Source organism: Schistocerca piceifrons, chromosome 10 (assembly GCF_021461385.2).
Source record: "Schistocerca piceifrons isolate TAMUIC-IGC-003096 chromosome 10, iqSchPice1.1, whole genome shotgun sequence".
Taxonomy (NCBI): domain Eukaryota; kingdom Metazoa; phylum Arthropoda; class Insecta; order Orthoptera; family Acrididae; genus Schistocerca; species Schistocerca piceifrons.
This window is the reverse complement of record NC_060147.1, coordinates 116,822,544-116,840,305: the sequence shown is the minus strand read 5'-3', so window position 1 is coordinate 116,840,305 and position 17,762 is coordinate 116,822,544. Positions and strand designations below refer to the sequence as shown.

General features: G+C 46.1%; 1 protein-coding gene across 1 annotated transcript in view; it reads right to left on the bottom strand.

Annotated features, from left to right (window-relative positions):
- Positions 1 to 17,762, bottom strand: part of LOC124718977 (corticotropin-releasing factor-binding protein) — a 1,088,124-nt gene that overhangs the window by 70,015 nt on the left and 1,000,347 nt on the right. The window contains exons 6-7 of the mRNA XM_047244648.1: positions 1,674 to 1,922; positions 1,035 to 1,042 (exon numbers count right to left, since the gene is read on the bottom strand). Of these exons, the coding sequence (XP_047100604.1) occupies positions 1,035 to 1,042; positions 1,674 to 1,922 (257 nt within the window). The remainder of the gene's footprint in view (positions 1 to 1,034; positions 1,043 to 1,673; positions 1,923 to 17,762) is intronic.

Here is a 17,762-nt window from a genome sequence, read left to right as displayed (position 1 = left end):
TTCCCAACCACTGCTTCCCTTTCATGCCCCTCGAATCTTATAACTGCCATCTGGTTCCTGTACAAATTGTACATAGCCATTCGCCCCCTATATTTTACTCCTGCTACCTTCAGAATTTGAAAGAGAGTATTCCAGTCAACATTGTCAAAAGCTTTCTCTAAGTCTACAAATGCTAGAAACGTAGGTTTGCCTTTTCTTAATCTAACTTCTAAGATAAGTCGTAGGGTCAGTATTGCCTCACGTGTTCCAATATTTCTACGGAACCCAAACTGATCTTCCCCGAGCTCGGCTTCTACCAGTTTTTCCATTTGTCTTTAAAGAATTCGCGTTAGTATTTTGCAGCTGTGACTTATTAAACTGATAGTTCTGTAATTTTCACATCTGTCAGCACCTGCTTTCTTTGCGATTGGAATTATTATATTCTTCTTGAAGTCTGAGGGTATTTTGCCTGTCTCATACATCTTGCCCACCATATTGTAGAGTAGTGTTAGGGGTGTCTCTCCCAAGGCTGTTAGTAGTTCTAATGGAATGTTGTCTACTCCCGGGGCCTTGTTTCGACTCAGGTCTTTCAGTGCTCTGTCAAACTCTTCACGCAGTATCGTATCTCCCATTTCATCTTCATCTACATCCTCTTCCATTTCCACAATATTGCCCTCAAGTACCTCGCCCTTGTAAAGACCCTCTATATACTCCTTCCAACTTTCTGCTTTCCCTTCTTTGCTTAGAACTGGGTTTCCATCTGAGCTCTTGATATTCATACAAGTGGCTCTCTTTTCTCCAAAGGTCTCTTTAATTTTCCTGTAGGCAGTATCTATCTTACCCCTAGTGAGGTAAGCCTCTACATCCTTACATTTGTCCTCTAGCCATCCCTGCTTAGCCATTTTGCACGTCCTGTCGATCTCATTTTTGAGACGTTTGTATTCCTTTTTGCCTGCTTCACTTGCTGTATTTTTATATTTTCTCCTTTCATCAACTAAATTCAATATTTCTTCTGTTACCCAAGGATTTCTACTAACCCTCGTCTTTTTACCTACTTGGTCCTCTGCTGCCTTCACTACTTCATCCCTCAAAGCTACCCATTCGTCTTCTACTGTATTTCTTTCCCCCATTCCTGTCAATCGTTCCCTAAAGCTGTCCCTGAAACGCTGTACAACCTCTGGTCTAGTCAGTTTATCCAGGTCCCATCTCCTTAAATTCCCACCTTTTTGCAGTTTCTTCAATTTTAATCTACAGGTCATAACCAATAGATTGTGGTCAGAGTCCACATCTGCCCCTGGAAATGTCTTATAATTTAAAACCTGGTTCCCAAATCTCTGTCTTACCATTATATAATCTATCTGAAACCTGTCAGTACCTCCAGGGTTCTTCAATGTATACGACCTTCTTTTACGATTCTTGAACCAAGTGTTAGCTATGATTAAGTTATGCTCTGTGAAAAATTCTGCCAGGCTTCGTTGTATGTTAACAATACATGGAAGTAAGTATAGAATTTGACCTATGCAAGGAAAGCAAAGGAACAAAACCTTTGTAAATCACCACATGCTCGACTGCCCTCTAGACGCGAAGCTGATTCTCAGCAGGTAGGCCACTTTCCTCATCACGAGTGCTGCTCGCTCTTTGGTTTACCGAGGCACTGTACAGCGTATTGATACTGGTAGGAATGTCGTCGCGACTCACCCTGTGTATGGTTCCGGTCTCTATCTCGAGCAGGCCGGAGCCAGCCCCCAGCGGCGGGGGCGGCGCGGCGCCCGCGGAGGCGGCGGCGAGGCCGCTCCTCTTGCTGCCGGCGCCGGCCAGCCCCACGCTGAGGGAGAGCACCTTCAGCGAGGCGGGGAACAGCGTGCTGAGCGTGCAGTTGACGCGCCGGCCGTAGTTGCGCAGCGTGTACACGTCGGACACGCCCTCCAGCAGGATGTTGCACGCTGCACACAGCACGAGAGCAGCAGGTAGGGGGCGTGTCTCAGGGGCCAGACCACGGCACACTGCAAACTTTTTGGGTCAAACTGTAACAGGTGATGTTAGGTCCACAATAGATACGAGGGTGCCCAGAAAGTAATGCACCGCATTTGTTTCTCGAACAATTCTATATTGTACGTAACGTTTCTAGCATTTGTAGACTTAGAGAAAGCTTTTGACAACGTTAACTGGAATACTCTCTTTCAAATTCTGAAGGTGGCAGTGGTAAAATACAGGGAGCGAAAGTCTATTTACAATTTGTACAGAAACCAGATGGCAGTAATAAGAGTCGAGGGGCATGCAAGGGAAGCAGTGGTTGGGAAAGGAGTGAGACAGGGTTGTAGCCTCTCCCCGATGTTATTCAATCTGTATGTTGAGCAAGCAGTAAAGGAAACAAAAGAAAAATTCGGAGTAGGTATTAAAATTCATGGAGAAGAAGTAAAAACTTTGAGGTTCGCCGATGACATTATAATTCTGTCAGAGACAGCAAAGGACCTGGAAGAGCAGTTGAACGGAATGGACAGTGTCTTGAAAGGAGGATATAAGATGAACATCAACAAAAGCAAAACGAGGATAATGGAATGTAGTCAAATTAAATCGGGTGATGCTGAGGGGATTAGATTAGGAAATGAGACACTTAAAGTAGTAAAGGAGTTTTGCTATTTGGGGAGCAAAATAACTGATGATGGTCGAAGTAGAGAGGATATAAAATGTAGACTGGCAATGGCAAGGAAATCGTTTCTGAAGAAGAGAAATTTGTTAACATCGAGTATAGATTTAAGTGTCAGGAAGTCGTTTCTGAAAGTGTTTGTATGGAGTGTAGCCATGTATGGAAGTGAAACATGGACGATAACCAGTTTGGACAGGAAGAGAATAGAAGCTTTCGAAATGTGGTGCTACAGAAGAATGCTGAAGATAAGGTGGGTAGATCACGTACCTAATGAGGAGGTATTGAATAGGATTGGGGAGAAGAGAAGTTTGTGGCACAACTTGACTAGAAGAAGGGATCGGTTGGTAGGACATGTCCTGAGGCATCAAGGGATCACAAATTTAGCATCGGAGGGCAGCGTGGAGGGTAAAAATCGTAGAGGGAGACCAAGAGATGAATACACTAAGCAGATTCAGAAGGATGTAGGTTGCAGTAGGTACTGGGAGATGAAGAAGCTTCCACGGGATAGAGTAGCATGGAGAGCTGCATCAAACCAGTCTCAGGACTGAAGACCACAACAACAACAACGTAACGAGAATTACACACACGAAAGAATGGTGTTTTATCTTCATCCCTATTTTTCCACGTAATCTCCATCCAGTTCTACGGCCTTCCTCCAGCGCGAAACAAGGACGTGTGTGCCCTGCCGGTACCAATCCTTGTCCTGGTGGAGGAGCCAGTGATTCACTGTCGTCAAAACGTCTTCCACGAATGGCCCAAACAAGTGGAAGCTCGATGTAACTTGCCAGGTATGACAGCCGTAGATGGTCTCCCCGACTGCTGCAAATCGTGGAGCTCCGCCGAACCACCTTCCCAACCTCACCCTCCGTGCCCAGCGACTAACTGTACCTCTGTCGACAGCACATGCTCCATAGACTTTGCACAAGCGTTTGTGAATATTCCCCACAGTTTCTTTCTCTACAGTGGGCAATTCAATGACGGCACGTTGCTTGTACTGTACATCACCTACAGACGCCATTTTGAAACTGCCCTTCAGGTACGCTATCCGCCGGAAGTGATGGAAATTTGGCGTGCTAACCCAGGAGACTTCAAATAATACGTACGTAACTTTTCGCGTACGTAGCATTGTTTTCGGCTGAGAAAAAAAAATGCGGTGCATTACTTTCTGGCCAACCGTCGTATTATTCAGAATGTTTTCATGAAGAGCATATAGTACAGTCCTACGAGGCGCTGATTGCCCCTCAAGTAGCATCATGAGGCTGAGGCCTTTCCCTTCCAGTCCTTCCACCAACGGAAAACCTCCGGCAGTACAGGGAATTGAAGGTAGGTCCTCCGCATGCCAGTCTATACGGTGGCATCCTCGAGAACGAAAGGTTTCTTTGCGCAGTAGCGTTCAGTGACAATCTTCGCGGTATTCGCTCACGACTACGGTTCCCCAGCGCCGACTTGCCCCTATTCGTGTTCCATCTCTACTATATTTATTCAGGAATATGCATTTGTTTGCCAACTATCAGTTGGTTTCTGAATTCCACTTTCAGCCATTTTTAGTGGACAAGGTGTACGATGGAAACAAAACCTTCTGTGTTGTAAATAAATAATAAAAATTCCAGACTAATTATAACATTCATAATTAAAACGAGCTCATGAGTTTGGTAGTAGGAAAGGCGAATGCTTGACTTCACTTTGTCGGGAGAATCCTAGAAAAGTTTAGTACATCCATGAAGGTGACTGCATGTAGAACACTAGTGCGACCTATTCTTGTATGCTGCTCGAGTGTTTGGGATTCTCACCAGGCTGGATTAATGGAAAACATTGAACCAGTTCAGGGGCGGGCTGCTAGATTTGTTACCGACAGGTTCGAATAACGCGTTAAGTGTTACAGAAATGCTTCAGGAACTCAGATAGGAATCCCTCTAGGGAAGGCGACGTTCTTTTCGAGAAACGCTATAGAGAAAATTTAGAGAGCCGGCATTTGAATCAGACTGCTGAACGATTCTACTGCTGCCAACGTAGATTTCGTTTAAGGACCACGAAGGTAAGATACAGGGTTATTACAAATGATTGAAGCGATTTCACAGCTCTACAATAACTTTATTATTTGAGATATTTTCACAATGCTTTGCACACACATACAAAAACTCAAAAAGTTTTTTTAGGCATTCACAAATATTCGACATGTGCCCCTTTAGTGATTCGGCAGACATCAAGCCGATAATCAACTTCCTCCCACACTCGGCGCAGCATGTCGCCATCAATGAGTTGGAAAGCATCGTTGATTCGAGCTCGCAGTTCTGGCACGTTTCTTCGTAGAGGAGGTTTAAACACTGAATCTTTCACATAACCCCACAGAAAGAAATCGCATGGGGTTAAGCCGGGAGAGCGTGGAGGCCATGACATGAATTGCTGATCATGATCTCCACCACGACCGATCCATCGGTTTTCCAATCTCCTGTTTAAGAAATGCCGAACATCGTGATGGAAGTGCGGTGGAGCACCATCCTGTTGAAAGATGAAGTCGGCGCTGTCGGTCTCCAGTTGTGGCATGAGCCAATTTTCCAGCATGTCCAGATACACTTGTCCTGTAACGTTTTTTCCGCAGAAGAAAAAGGGGCCGTAAACTTTAAACAGTGAGATTGCACAAAACACGTTAACTTTTGGTGAATTGCGAATTTGCTGCACGAATGCGTGAGGATTCTCTACCGCCCAGATTCGCACATTGTGTCCGTTCACTTCACCATTAAGAAAAAATGTTGCTTCATCACTGAAAACAAGTTTCGCACTGAACGCATCCTCTTCCATGAGCTGTTGCAACCGCGCCGAAAATTCAAAGCGTTTGACTTTGTCATCGGGTGTCAGGGCTTGTAGCAATTGTAAACGGTAAGGTTTCTGCTTTAGCCTTTGCCGTAAGATTTTCCAAACCGCAATCGCGACGGGCTGCAATCCGACCTTTATCAAAGTCGGAAACGTGATGGTACGGATTTCTCCTCCTTACACGAGGCATCACAACAACGTTTCACCAGTCAACGCCGGTCAACTGCTGTTTGTGTATGAGAAATCGGTAGGAAACTTTCCTCATGTCAGCACGTTGTAGGTGTAGCTACCGGCGCCAACCTTATGTGAATGCTCTGAAAAGTTAATCATCTGCATATCACAGCATTTTCTTCCTGTCGGTTAAATTTCGTGTCTGTAGCACGTCATCTTTGTGGTGTAGCGATTTTAATGGCCAGTAGTGTAAATTACGCAACTGTGTGAAACTTTTTCTACACTTACGTTTTACTTACTGCTCGTGGTCTCCTTCAAGATTCTTCCAATGCAGTTTCCAGTTTCGGAAGCAGTCTTGGTACGCCTCTTGCTGCATCGCGCGAAGCGCCGTCTGCGAATTTTCTTTTATGTCATCGTTGCCGATCTTCGTCCTTTCAACAGGGTTTCCAGGTGTGAAAATAAAAAAAAATAGCCGCACGGACTAGGTCTGGAGAGTACAGAGGATAAGGCAACACAGTGCTTTGTACAATAGCCATGCACCAACGGCGATTAATGTGCGGCTGCGTTATCCTGATGCAAGAGCTATGAATTGCCTCACCATAATTCAGGCCGTTTGGTTATACCATTTTCTCGCAGGTATCGCAATACGTCCCGATAGTACCATCGATTTTACGAGGGTAATCCCAAAAGTAAGGTCTATTTTGTTTATAAGTACATAGACCTGTTTATTTCTACAATTGTTTACATCAGTTTACAGCTTCAAAATTTAGCAATTTTTCGACATAATCACCATTTCTGTCGATCCATTTTTGTAGACGCTGTATCGCTTTTTGTATGCCCATGTCATACCAGCTCGCCGCCATTCTGTTCAGAAAGTTATGAAACTCTTCTTTCACCTCCTCGTCGGAGGTGAATCGCTTTCCGGCCAAATGTTCTTTTAACCTAGGGAACAGGTGATAGTCACTGGGCGCCAAGTCAGGACTATAGGGTGGGTGGGTGATTATGTTCCACTGAAACTGTTGCAGGAGAGCAACGGTTTGCCGAGCGATGTGTGGGTGAGCGTTGTCATGGAGAATGTGTGTGCCCTTGCTCACTCAACATTCCTCTTCTCCGGTTCTGAATTGCCCGTTTGAGTTTTTTCAGAGTCTCTCAGTACATGTCAGCGTTAATTGTGGTCCCAGTGGGCATGAAGTCGACCAACAATACCCCTTTCCGATCCCAAAAAACTGTTGTCATTACATTACCGGCAGAAAATGGCTCTGAGCACTATGGGACTTAACGTCTAAGGTCATCAGTCCCCTAGAACTTAGAACTACTTAAACCTAACTAACCTAAGGACATCACACACATCCATGCCCGAGGCAGGATTCGAACCTGCGACCGTAGCGGAAGCGCGGTTCCAGACTGTAGCGCCTAGAACCGCTCTGCCACTCCGGCCGGCGTTACCGGCAGACTGTGTTCGTTTGAATTTCCGCGGCTTTGGCGAAGAAGGATACCGTCACTGGCGCGATTGTTGCTTGGTCTCAGGTCTAAATTGGTATGCCCAGGTTTTGTCTCCCGTGACAATTTAGACCAGAAAGTTGTCCTGCTCGGCTGCAAGGCGGTGAAGAAATGCACGGGAAGCATCAACTCGTTGCCGCATGTGGTCCTGTCAGCATGCGTGGCACCCATCTTGCGTACACCTTCCGGTAGTTCAATGTTTCCGTTAAAATTCTGTAAGTGGTGGTTCGGGAAACCTCAGGAACCAACATGCAGGGATCGTCCAGGGTGAGCCGCCGATCTTCACGCGTGCTTTGCTCCACCTTCAACACTGTCTCCTCAGAAATTGGCGGACTGCCTTTCCTTTGTTCGTCGTGAATTTCGGTCCGACCGGCTGCAAACTCTCTACACCACTTACGAACATTTTTGACATCCATGCACGAGTCACCATACACTTCCGTCAATTGGCGATGCATTTCAATCGGCGCAGTGCCCTTTGCGTTCAAGAACCGAATAACTGCGCGCAATTCTCACTTGGCGGTAACATCCAACGGGAGTCCCATTCTCTGCGGCTGCCAAGCCAAGGCTGAGCGCCTCAGCGCGGCGTGCGCATGTTTACACACAGCGTGTGAAGCACTATTCCTAACAGTGTGACCAACTGCCACATAAACAGAGTTCTGTACTTATAAAAAAATAGAAGACCTGACTTTTGGGATTACCCTCGTAAGTATGTCCCTGTGGCACGAATTCATGATGAAATAATCCTTCGAATTTCAGTATGGCTTTGACATTTGACCAGACCTGACGAGATTCTTTTGGTCTTTGAGAACCTTTGCCGACCCATTACGAAGACTGAACCTTGGTCTTATTATTACGAACGGTTCTCTTAAGGAACATTCGTTCTCATTTGCACGGTCCAAAAGCTCTTCACAAATTGCGAGGCGAAGGTCTTTCTGTTCTTGTCTAATGAGCCGTAGGAAAAACTTGACGGCAACACGATCCATTCCAAGGTGCTGTGTCAGAATATCACGACATGATCCAACTGAAATGTTAAATTCTTCTGCAATATCTCGGACACTCACTCTTTGTTTGGCAAGCACAATTTCGTCGATGTTCGTGACATGAAGGTAGGTGTCGAGGGGCGTTTGAATAAGGGTCATCTTCCGTCCTGCCACTTTTAAACCGCGTGAACCATTCGTAACACTGAGAATAGCTTAAGCATTAATCACCGTAGGCTACCTGCATTATTTGTGTGTCTCTGTAAAAAATTGAATGCAGACACGTTGCTGTTGTAACTCTGCCATCTCGAAATTCGCAAACTGTCCGACACAACGATCTACTTAATACAGCACTGAACAATAACAGACGTACAACAGTGAAACTTCCAGCTGTTACACGTTAAATTCAGGGATGCAAATCGCATTTCGCTCCAACGCACTGCTGGCGCCAAATTGCGAATGTTCCGGAATTGTTTGAACAGACCTCGTACATGCATTGACGCCGGCGGTCGTCGCTTTGAACACTTACATTGTTGTTACGTAGTGTTGAAAAAACTGGTTCAAATGGCTTTAAGCACTATGGGACTTAACATCTGAGGTAATCAGTCCCCTAGACTTAGATCTAAGTAAACCTAACTAACCTAAGGACATGACACACATCCATGCCCGAGGCAGAATTCGAACCCGCGACCGTAGCAGCCGCGTGGAAGCGCCTAGAACCGCTCGGCTACAGCGGCCGGCTGTTACGTAGTGTACAGTGTTCGAGCGAGGTGGCACAGTGGTCAGACACTGGACTCGCATTCGAGAGGACGACGGTTCAATCCCGCGTCCGGCCATCCTGTGTTAGGTTTTCCGTGATTTTCCTAAATCGCTCCAGGCAAATGCCGGGATGGTTCCTTTGAAAGGGCACGGCCGACTTCCTTCCCTAATCCGATGAGACCGATGACCTCGCTGTCTGGTCTCCTTCCCCAAACAACCCAACCCAACTCAACCAGAAAGTAATGCACCGCAAAAACAGAGGAAGTACAGCGCATACGAAAGTTTATCGACACTCGTTCTTGCCACACATCCTGCTCTCGCATGGTACATGGAAAGGGAAGGATAGTAATTATGTCAGAAGCATCTTGCGCCCCCACTTCGTATGGAGGCTTGCAGAGTGTAGAGGTAGATGTAGACACTAAATACACGTGGGTTAGCAAATGATGTGTACGTGTAAGTCCTTTGTGCCAGTAACTGTGTAACAATTAAGTTCTAGTACTGGAGGAGGAGGAATTAAGAGGATACATTTTTAACTTTCCCTTCTGAAATTAATTTTTCCTATATGTAGGCGTTTAATTGGATGTCTGTCAGAATTCAAGCCTTCAGGTTCGGGGTTCAGTCCACAGTTCCTCCTACATCCTCTTGGCACATGATTTCTGTCACGTTTGGCAATGTTATGTATATGGGAAGAAAGGCAAATTGCAACGAGGCTCGAAGTACACTATAGGTCCTCCTGCAACTGGCTGAGTATGTGAGCGTCGGTAGAACCGTGCCCAGTAAAGGGCCGTGTGCTCCTACTAGTCTTCATCTTGCTGGCAGCTTTACCTTTATCTCTGAGGTTTATCACATAAGTGACGAAAGTTTCATCATCTGCATTATTCAGTCCTTTCTGAAACGGAATCAGTTTTACTGATCAGTAATGAGTGTCATTCCTGAGTTTGACATTTTTTTTATATCTTCATCTGCACACATACTCTGCAAGCGTGGCGGAGTGTACCTGTAGCATTGCTAGTCAATTCCTTTGCTGTTCTACTCACAAACAGAGCGAGAGAAATACTGTCTATATGCCTCCATATGAGCACCAACTTCTTGTACAGGGCTATTACAAATGATTGAAGCGATTTCATAAATTCACTGTAGCTCCATTCATTGACATATGGTCACGACACACTACAGATACGATGAAAAACTCATAAAGTTTTGTTCGGCTGAAGCCGCACTTGAGGTTTCTGCCGCCAGAGCGCAGTGAGACAAAATGGCGACAGGAGCCGAGAAAGCGTATGTCGTGCTTGAAATGCACTCACATCAGTCAGTCATAACAGTGCAACGACACTTCAGGACGAAGTTCAACAAAGATCCACCAACTGCTAACTCCATTCGGCGATGGTATGCGCAGTTTAAAGCTTCTGGATGCCTCTGTAAGGGGAAATCAACGGTCGGCCTGCAGTGAGCGAAGAAACGGTTGAACGCGTGCGGGCAAGTTTCACGCGTAGCCCGCGGAAGTCGACGAATAAAGCAAGCAGGGAGCTAAACGTACCACAGCCGACGGTTTGGAAAATCTTACGGCAAAGGCTAAAGTAGAAACCTTACCGTTTACAATTGCTACAAGCCCTGACACCCGATGACAAAGTCAAACGCTTTGAATTTTCGGCGCGGTTGCAACAGCTCATGGAAGAGGATGCGTTCAGTGCGAAACTTGTTTTCAGTGATGAAGCAACATTTTTTCTTAATGGTGAAGTGAACGGACACAATGTGCGAATCTGGGCGGTAGAGAATCCTCACGCATTCGTGCAGCAAATTCGCAATTCACCAATAGCTCGCGTTGGTCGAGATCCAATGACTGTTAGCAGAATATGCAACCGGTGGGTTCAGGAGGGTAATACGGAACGCTGTGCTGGATCCCAACCGCCTCGTATCACTAGCAGTCGACATGACAGGCATCTTATCCGCATGGCTGTAACGGATCCTGCAGCCACGTCTCGATCCCTGAGTCAGCAGATGGGGACGTTTGCAAGACAACAACCATCTGCACGAACAGTTCGACGACGTTTGCAGCAGCATGGACTATCAGCTTGGAGACCGTGGCTGCGGTTACCCTTGACGCTGCATCACAGACAGGACCGCCTGCTATGGTGTACTCAACGACGAATCTGCGTGCACGATTGGCAAAACGTCATTTATTCGGATGAATCCAGATTCTGTTTACAGCATCATGATGGTCGCATCCGTGTTTGGCGACATCGCGGTGAACGCACATTGGAAGCGTGTACTCGTCATCGCCATACTGGCGTATCACCCGGCATGATGGTATGGGGTGTCATTGGTTGCGCATCTCGGTCACCTCTTGTTCGCATTGACGGCACTTTGAACAGTGGACGTCACATTTAAGATGTGTTAAGACCCGTGGCTCTACCCTCTATTCGATTCCTGCGAAACCCTACATTTCAGCTGGATAATGCACGACCGCATGGGTACGGAAAATGTTCGACTGCTGCCCTGGCCAGCACATTCTCCAGATCTCTCACCAATTGAAAACGTCTGGTCAATGGTGGCCGAGCAACTGGCTCGTCACAATACGCCAGTCACTACTGTTGATGAACTGTGGTATCGTGTTGAAGCTGCATGAGCAGCTGTACCTATACACGCCATCGAAGCTCTGTTTGACCAATGCCCAGGCGTATCAAGGCCGTTATTACGGCCAGAGGTGGTTGTTCTGGGTACTGATTTCTCAGGATCTGTACACCCAAATTGTGTGAAAATGTAATCACATGTCAGTTCTAGTATAATATATTTCTGCAATGAATACCCGATTATCATCTGCATTTCTTCTTGGTGTAGCAATTTTAATGGCCAATAGTTTATTGAACAGACCTAGTATTGCAATGGTGCATGCAGTACTTCCACACTTATCACAAATGTACCGGGTGTCTGTTTTACACTGGAACAGACGACAGGTGACAAGCAGGTTAAATCTCTGACCACCAAACAGACAGCCGGCCGAAGTGGCCGTGCGGTTAAAGGCGCTGCAGTCTGGAACCGCAAGATCGCTACGGTCGCAGGTTCGAATCCTGCCTCGGGCATGGATGTTTGTGATGTCCTTAGGTTAGTTAGGTTTAACTAGTTCTAAGTTCTAGGCGACTAATGACCTCAGCAGTTGAGTCCCATAGTGCTCAGAGCCATTTGAACCATTTGAACCAAACAGACATACCGTACACAACTTAGCCCATAGCACGCGTGTCATGTGGCAACAGCACGCAACGCACCGGCGCGGTAACGTGCGCCGCACGCACACCACTATCCCTGGTGTCAGTCCTCCATTGCGTGAGACAGCCTGTGACGTGTTCCTGTGAGATTTAGTTCTGTGGGAGACGCGTAGTCAAAGATGGAACGTAAGTCGTCATGGGAGTTGGCAGACATGCTTTTCATTAATGATGCGGCAGGATGTAGTGCCTGTAAAGGAGCACGCGTTTACAGAACATTGCCAACAGATGGCAAGTTAATAGGAAGTAGTTTATCTCCGTGGATGCCAATTTAACGAGAGACGGGGTCGTTCACGCCACAGAGAGCTGGCCAAGGTTTCTGCCAAAGACATGTCCAAACACCAGACTTTCGGAGATGGTACCGGATCGTGTAGCCAACCACATAAGCACCTATCAACTTGCCCAGGATGTAGTGCCTGTAAAGGAGCACGGGTTTACAGAACATTGCCAACAGATGGCAAGTTAATAGGAAGTAGTTTATCTCCGTGGATGCCAATTTAACGAGAGACGGGGTCGTTCACGCCACAGAGAGCTGGCCAAGGTTTCTGCCAAAGACATGTCCAAACACCAGACTTTCGGAGATGGTACCGGATCGTGTAGCCAACCACATAAGCACCTATCAACTTGCCCATGAAACGCTCATTTTTTGAAGGATAGTGTGTGTAAAGTACTGAAGAAATATCGGTTCATCTCTGGCGTAGAGAACGTATGCAAGCACTGGTGCCAACGGTGCTTCAGCCCCACGTTAACCTCTGTCAGTGGATTATACACCACGGTAGTGTAGTACCGAACTTACATAGATGAGGCATCATTTAGCCTTGATGGTGTCTTCAACTACCACGACAGCCATGTCTCGAGTGAGGACAATCCCCAGGCCAACCACATCGGTGGACACCAGTAATGATTCTCTTGTCAATGCACGGGTGGACCTTGTCCAATACCATCTTAACAGGACTTTATTTGCTGCCTCCTCGTTTGACAGGTCCGTGTTACCTAGTGTTCCTGTGAGATGTACTTCCACAGTTCTTTGAGACTGTACCCCTTGTTTCCGTGAAAGGGTGTGGTTTCAACATGACGGTGCACAAGCCTACTTCGATGTTTATGTCCGCGAGCTGGACGTGGAAGTGGAGGCCGTGTCACATGGCCAACGCGACTGCCTGATCACGCGCCTCTGGAATTTTTCCTCTGGAATTACATAAAGACGTTGGTGCATGCAACCCCTGTAGAAACGGATGAAGATCTGCTTGCTAGGATCCGAGGTGCCTGTGATCTTTGAGAGAGTGCCGTAGAACTTCATGCGCCATTGCCACGTAAGCATTGAGACTGGCGGTCGTTACTTTCAACAATTACTATGAGCCACAATATTGTTCAAAAATGGCTCTGAGCACTATGGGACTTAACATCAGAGGTCATCAGTATCCTAGAACTTAGAACTAGCTGCGCCTACAAGACATGCAGGGGTGTACGTGCACCAATCATAATCACACCCCACACCATCAAACCACAACCTCCATATAGGTCGCTTTCAAGGACATTAAGGGGTTGGTGTCTGGTTCCTGGTTCACGCCAGATGAGAACCCGGCGAGAATCACTGTTCTGACTATACCTGGACTCTTCCGTGAACATAACCTCGGACCACTGTGCCAATGACCATGTACTGTGTTCTTGACACCAGGCTTTACGAGCTCTCCTGCGACCAGGGGTCAGTGGAATGTATCTTGCACGTCTCTGGGCGAATAAGCCGTGTCTGTTCAATCGTTGTAGACTGTGTGTCTGGAGAGAAATGTTCCAGTGGCTGCAGTAAGGCCCCGAGCAAGGCTACATGCAGTACTCCGTGGCCGTCTGCGGACACTGATGGTGAGATATCTGTATTCTTGTGGTGTTGTACACTGTGGACGTCCCGTACTGTAGCGCCTGGACACGTTTCCTCTCTCCTGAAATCGTTGCTATAACCCTGAGATCACACTTTGTGGCACACGGAGGGCCCTTGCTACTATCTGCTGTGTTTGACCAACCTCCAGTGGCGCTAGTATTCTACCCCTCATAACGTCATCAATATGTGTTCTTTGAGCCATTTTCAACACCCAGTCACCAATAGCATTTCTGAAAACGTCTGCACACTTACTGGCTGCACCGTACTCTGACATGCACCAACACACCTCTGCGTGTGTGGACTGCTGCCAGCGCCACTGTGCGACGACCGCAGGTCAAATGCACCGCATGGTGATACCCCGAGGTGATTTAAAACCGCAAATCGCCCACCAGAGCGTTGTTCCACCATATATCAGCATTATCCTTAATTTATGAGCATGAGTGTAGAAATTCTGCCGATGTCTGTCCGACGCCCAAGGAATTCGGCAGACTATGGCTGTTGACCGGGGTAGTATGAGGGCTGATTCAGTAGCGGAAACAAACATCTACAGATGAAATGCAAATAAAACTAAAAATTAGAAATTAAAAAAATTCTTTAGTGCAAACAGTAGTATTAGTAGTTCGCGAACTGGTTAACTGTTTTATTGTAGTTTTGTAGTACCAGAAATAGTTTAGTATTAAAAAATTAAGTATCAGGAATGAACAGTTAGTATGTAGTCAAAATATCCACGGGTGTGCTGCCGGTCTATAGTGTCCAACGGGCACAATATTTCGGCGATCATACATGTCGCCATCATCAGGTGAACTGACGGACTGAGCTCCTGTGAACGTGCCGGCACGGAGATCCGTACGCTATGGCTGCTCAGAGGGAACTGGGTTCGTTCGCGGCGGCGGGTATGGAAACCTACTTGCTTTTTCCGTTACGTGGACGACACGTTCGTCATCTGGCCACATGGTATGGATAAACTCTTTGACTTCCTTACACATCTAAACTCCATACACCCCAACATCAAATTCACTATGGAGACTGAAACAAAGGGTAAATTACCTTTCCTTGACGTCTTGGTCAAGAGAAGGGCTGACGGCACCCTAGGTCATGGGGTGTATCGGAAGACTACGCACACTGATCAGTATTTGCACGCAGACAGCTGCCACCACCCTTCACAGAGGAATGGGGTACTTAAAACTCTAGTACATAGGGCGCGCACTATCTCTGACGCAGAGAGTCTACCCCAGGAATTGGAACATCTGAGAACTGTATTTCGAAAAAATGGGTACTCAGAGTGGCAGATTCAACGTGCTCTCCGCCCAACCACTGCAGCACAACCTCTTGAGATGGATGAAGTCACGAGGGAGGAGGTAGGCACTGCATTTATTCCATACACAGGCGCACTCTCGGGGAAAATCGCTCGCATTCTGAAGAAACACCGGGTCGGAACTGTGTTTTGTCCTCCAAATAAAACTCGTGCACTGGTGGGGAGCGCCAAAGATGACCTCGGTTTGAGGAAGGCCGGCGTGTACCAGATTCCGTGTCAATGTGGCAAGTCGTATATTGGTCAGACGATGCGTACCGTCGAGGATCGATGCCGTGAACACCAGAGGCACACTCGCCTGATGTATCCGAGCAAGTCGGCGGTCGCTGAACATTGTTTGTCGGAAAATCACGCCATGGAATATGACCGCACGAGGATTCTGGTACAGACTTCGAGATACTGGGACAGCGTTGTTAGAGAGGCCATCGAAATTCGCACCAATGACGACCTCATAAACCGTGACTGTGGCTATAATCTTAGCAAGGCTTGGGAACCAGCGATCGGGTTAATCAAGAGTAAATCGAGCAAACGTATAGTTGTGACGACCACGGCGGACAGAGCCATCACTCCGACGTCATCTCAGACGCCGTCGCAATCTGTTCCACTGCACGACCGTGGCGCGGGGCGCGGACGGCGGAGGGAGCGCGCCGCGGGCGGAGGGTATTTAAATCGGCCGCCGCCGCGAACGAACCCAGTTCCCTCTGAGCAGCCATAGCGTACGGATCTCCGTGCCGGCACGTTCACAGGAGCTCAGTCCGTCAGTTCACCTGATGATGGCGACATGTATGATCGCCGAAATATTGTGCCCGTTGGACACTATAGACCGGCAGCACACCCGTGGATATTTTGACTATCAAATACGCCGGGAGAAACTCAAGAATCACAGTTAGTATGTAGATTTATTATTATACAAGAAAGTGTGATTTGTATGGCAAATTTTTGCTTTTCAGGTAATAGACTGTAATTCAGAGGAATAAATAGACAAATAAATAAATACTGCCAGTATATATTTTATACCCTTTCTACATCGGCCATTACTTATTTTAACGTCCAAATAGCAAAACTCACCTCCTACTTACAGTGCTTCATTTTCTGATCTAACTTACTCAGGATCACCTAAAGTAATTCCACTACATTCTTCTTCTTCTCCCTCTTCTTCTTTCGTTTCACCCTCTTTGGGGTATGCTGGATCAATCATTCCTTTGTGTGTTGTTCTTTTCTTAGGGCCCAGTATTTCTTCATTCTTTCTGATTTTCTTCTCCTCTCTTCTTCCGAGATGAAGGGTTTGGACTTTTGTGTAGATTTGTGTTGGAACCTTATTTTTTCATCTTTAGTAATTAATTTAGCTGTTCGATCAATAAGTGAATTTTCTGAAATCTCTAATTCTACTAGGTCTTTCTCAGTTTCTTTAAACCAGTTGGGTTTCGTTTAGCGGTTACGGAAGAAGTCAAAGATTTGTTTAGGTAATCTGTTGGAATTCATTCTGAGAATATGACCATAAAAATTTATCCTCCTTTTCCGCATAGTATCTAAAAGTTTTTCAATTTTCTTGTAGTGTGTTTCATTTTTGATGTATATAATTTTATTGTCTTGAAATTTTGTTCCTATGATTTTTCTTAAACTTTTTCTTTCCTTCAGCTCAATTTTCTCCCTTTGGCCTTTGAAATTCATGTTAAGTGTTTCTGCTGCATACAGTGCTTCTGGCTTAATCACTGTCTTGTAATGTGTAATTTTGGACCCCCATGAAAGGGATTTTTTGTTGTATGTATTTTTTGTTAGTTGGAAGGCCAATTCAAGTTTATTTTTTCTGGATTCCATTGCTTTGCTTTCCCCAGCATTCCAACAAATCCATTCTCCGAGATATTTGAATTCTTTTACTATTTCGATCTTCTGTTCTTGAACTTTGAGGTATTTACGCGAGTGCTTGATGTTTGTCAATATCTTAGTTTTTTCGAAGGAGATATGAAGACCTATTTTAGCTGCTTGTTTCTTTAGTTCAAGGATTTGCTCCCGTGCTTCTTTCATTGTTTCAGCAAACAGGGCCATAACATCTGCAAAAGCAATGCAATTTATTTTAAGGTTCTTCCTTTTGCAACCCAGTCTTATACCACTCTTAACACTTGTGTTCCATTCTCTGACTACTTTCTCAAGCGCACAATTGAACAGCAAAGGTGAGAGCCCATCCCCCTGTCGTACTCCCGTTTTTATTTCAAAGGATTCCGATAATTTGCCCATAAATTTAACTTTCGAAAATGTATTTGTAAGGGTCGCTTTTATGTTAGTTGATTTCTTATCCAAACCCATTTCTTCCAGGACTGGTAATAGAGATTCTCTATCAATCGAATCGTATACTTTTTTGAAAGCAATGAAGGAGATTACGTATGTCTTTGCCCTTGATTTTTGGTATGACATAATGTATTTGAGGTTTAGTATTTGTTCCGAACATGATCTACCCTTTCTAAAACCTCCCTCG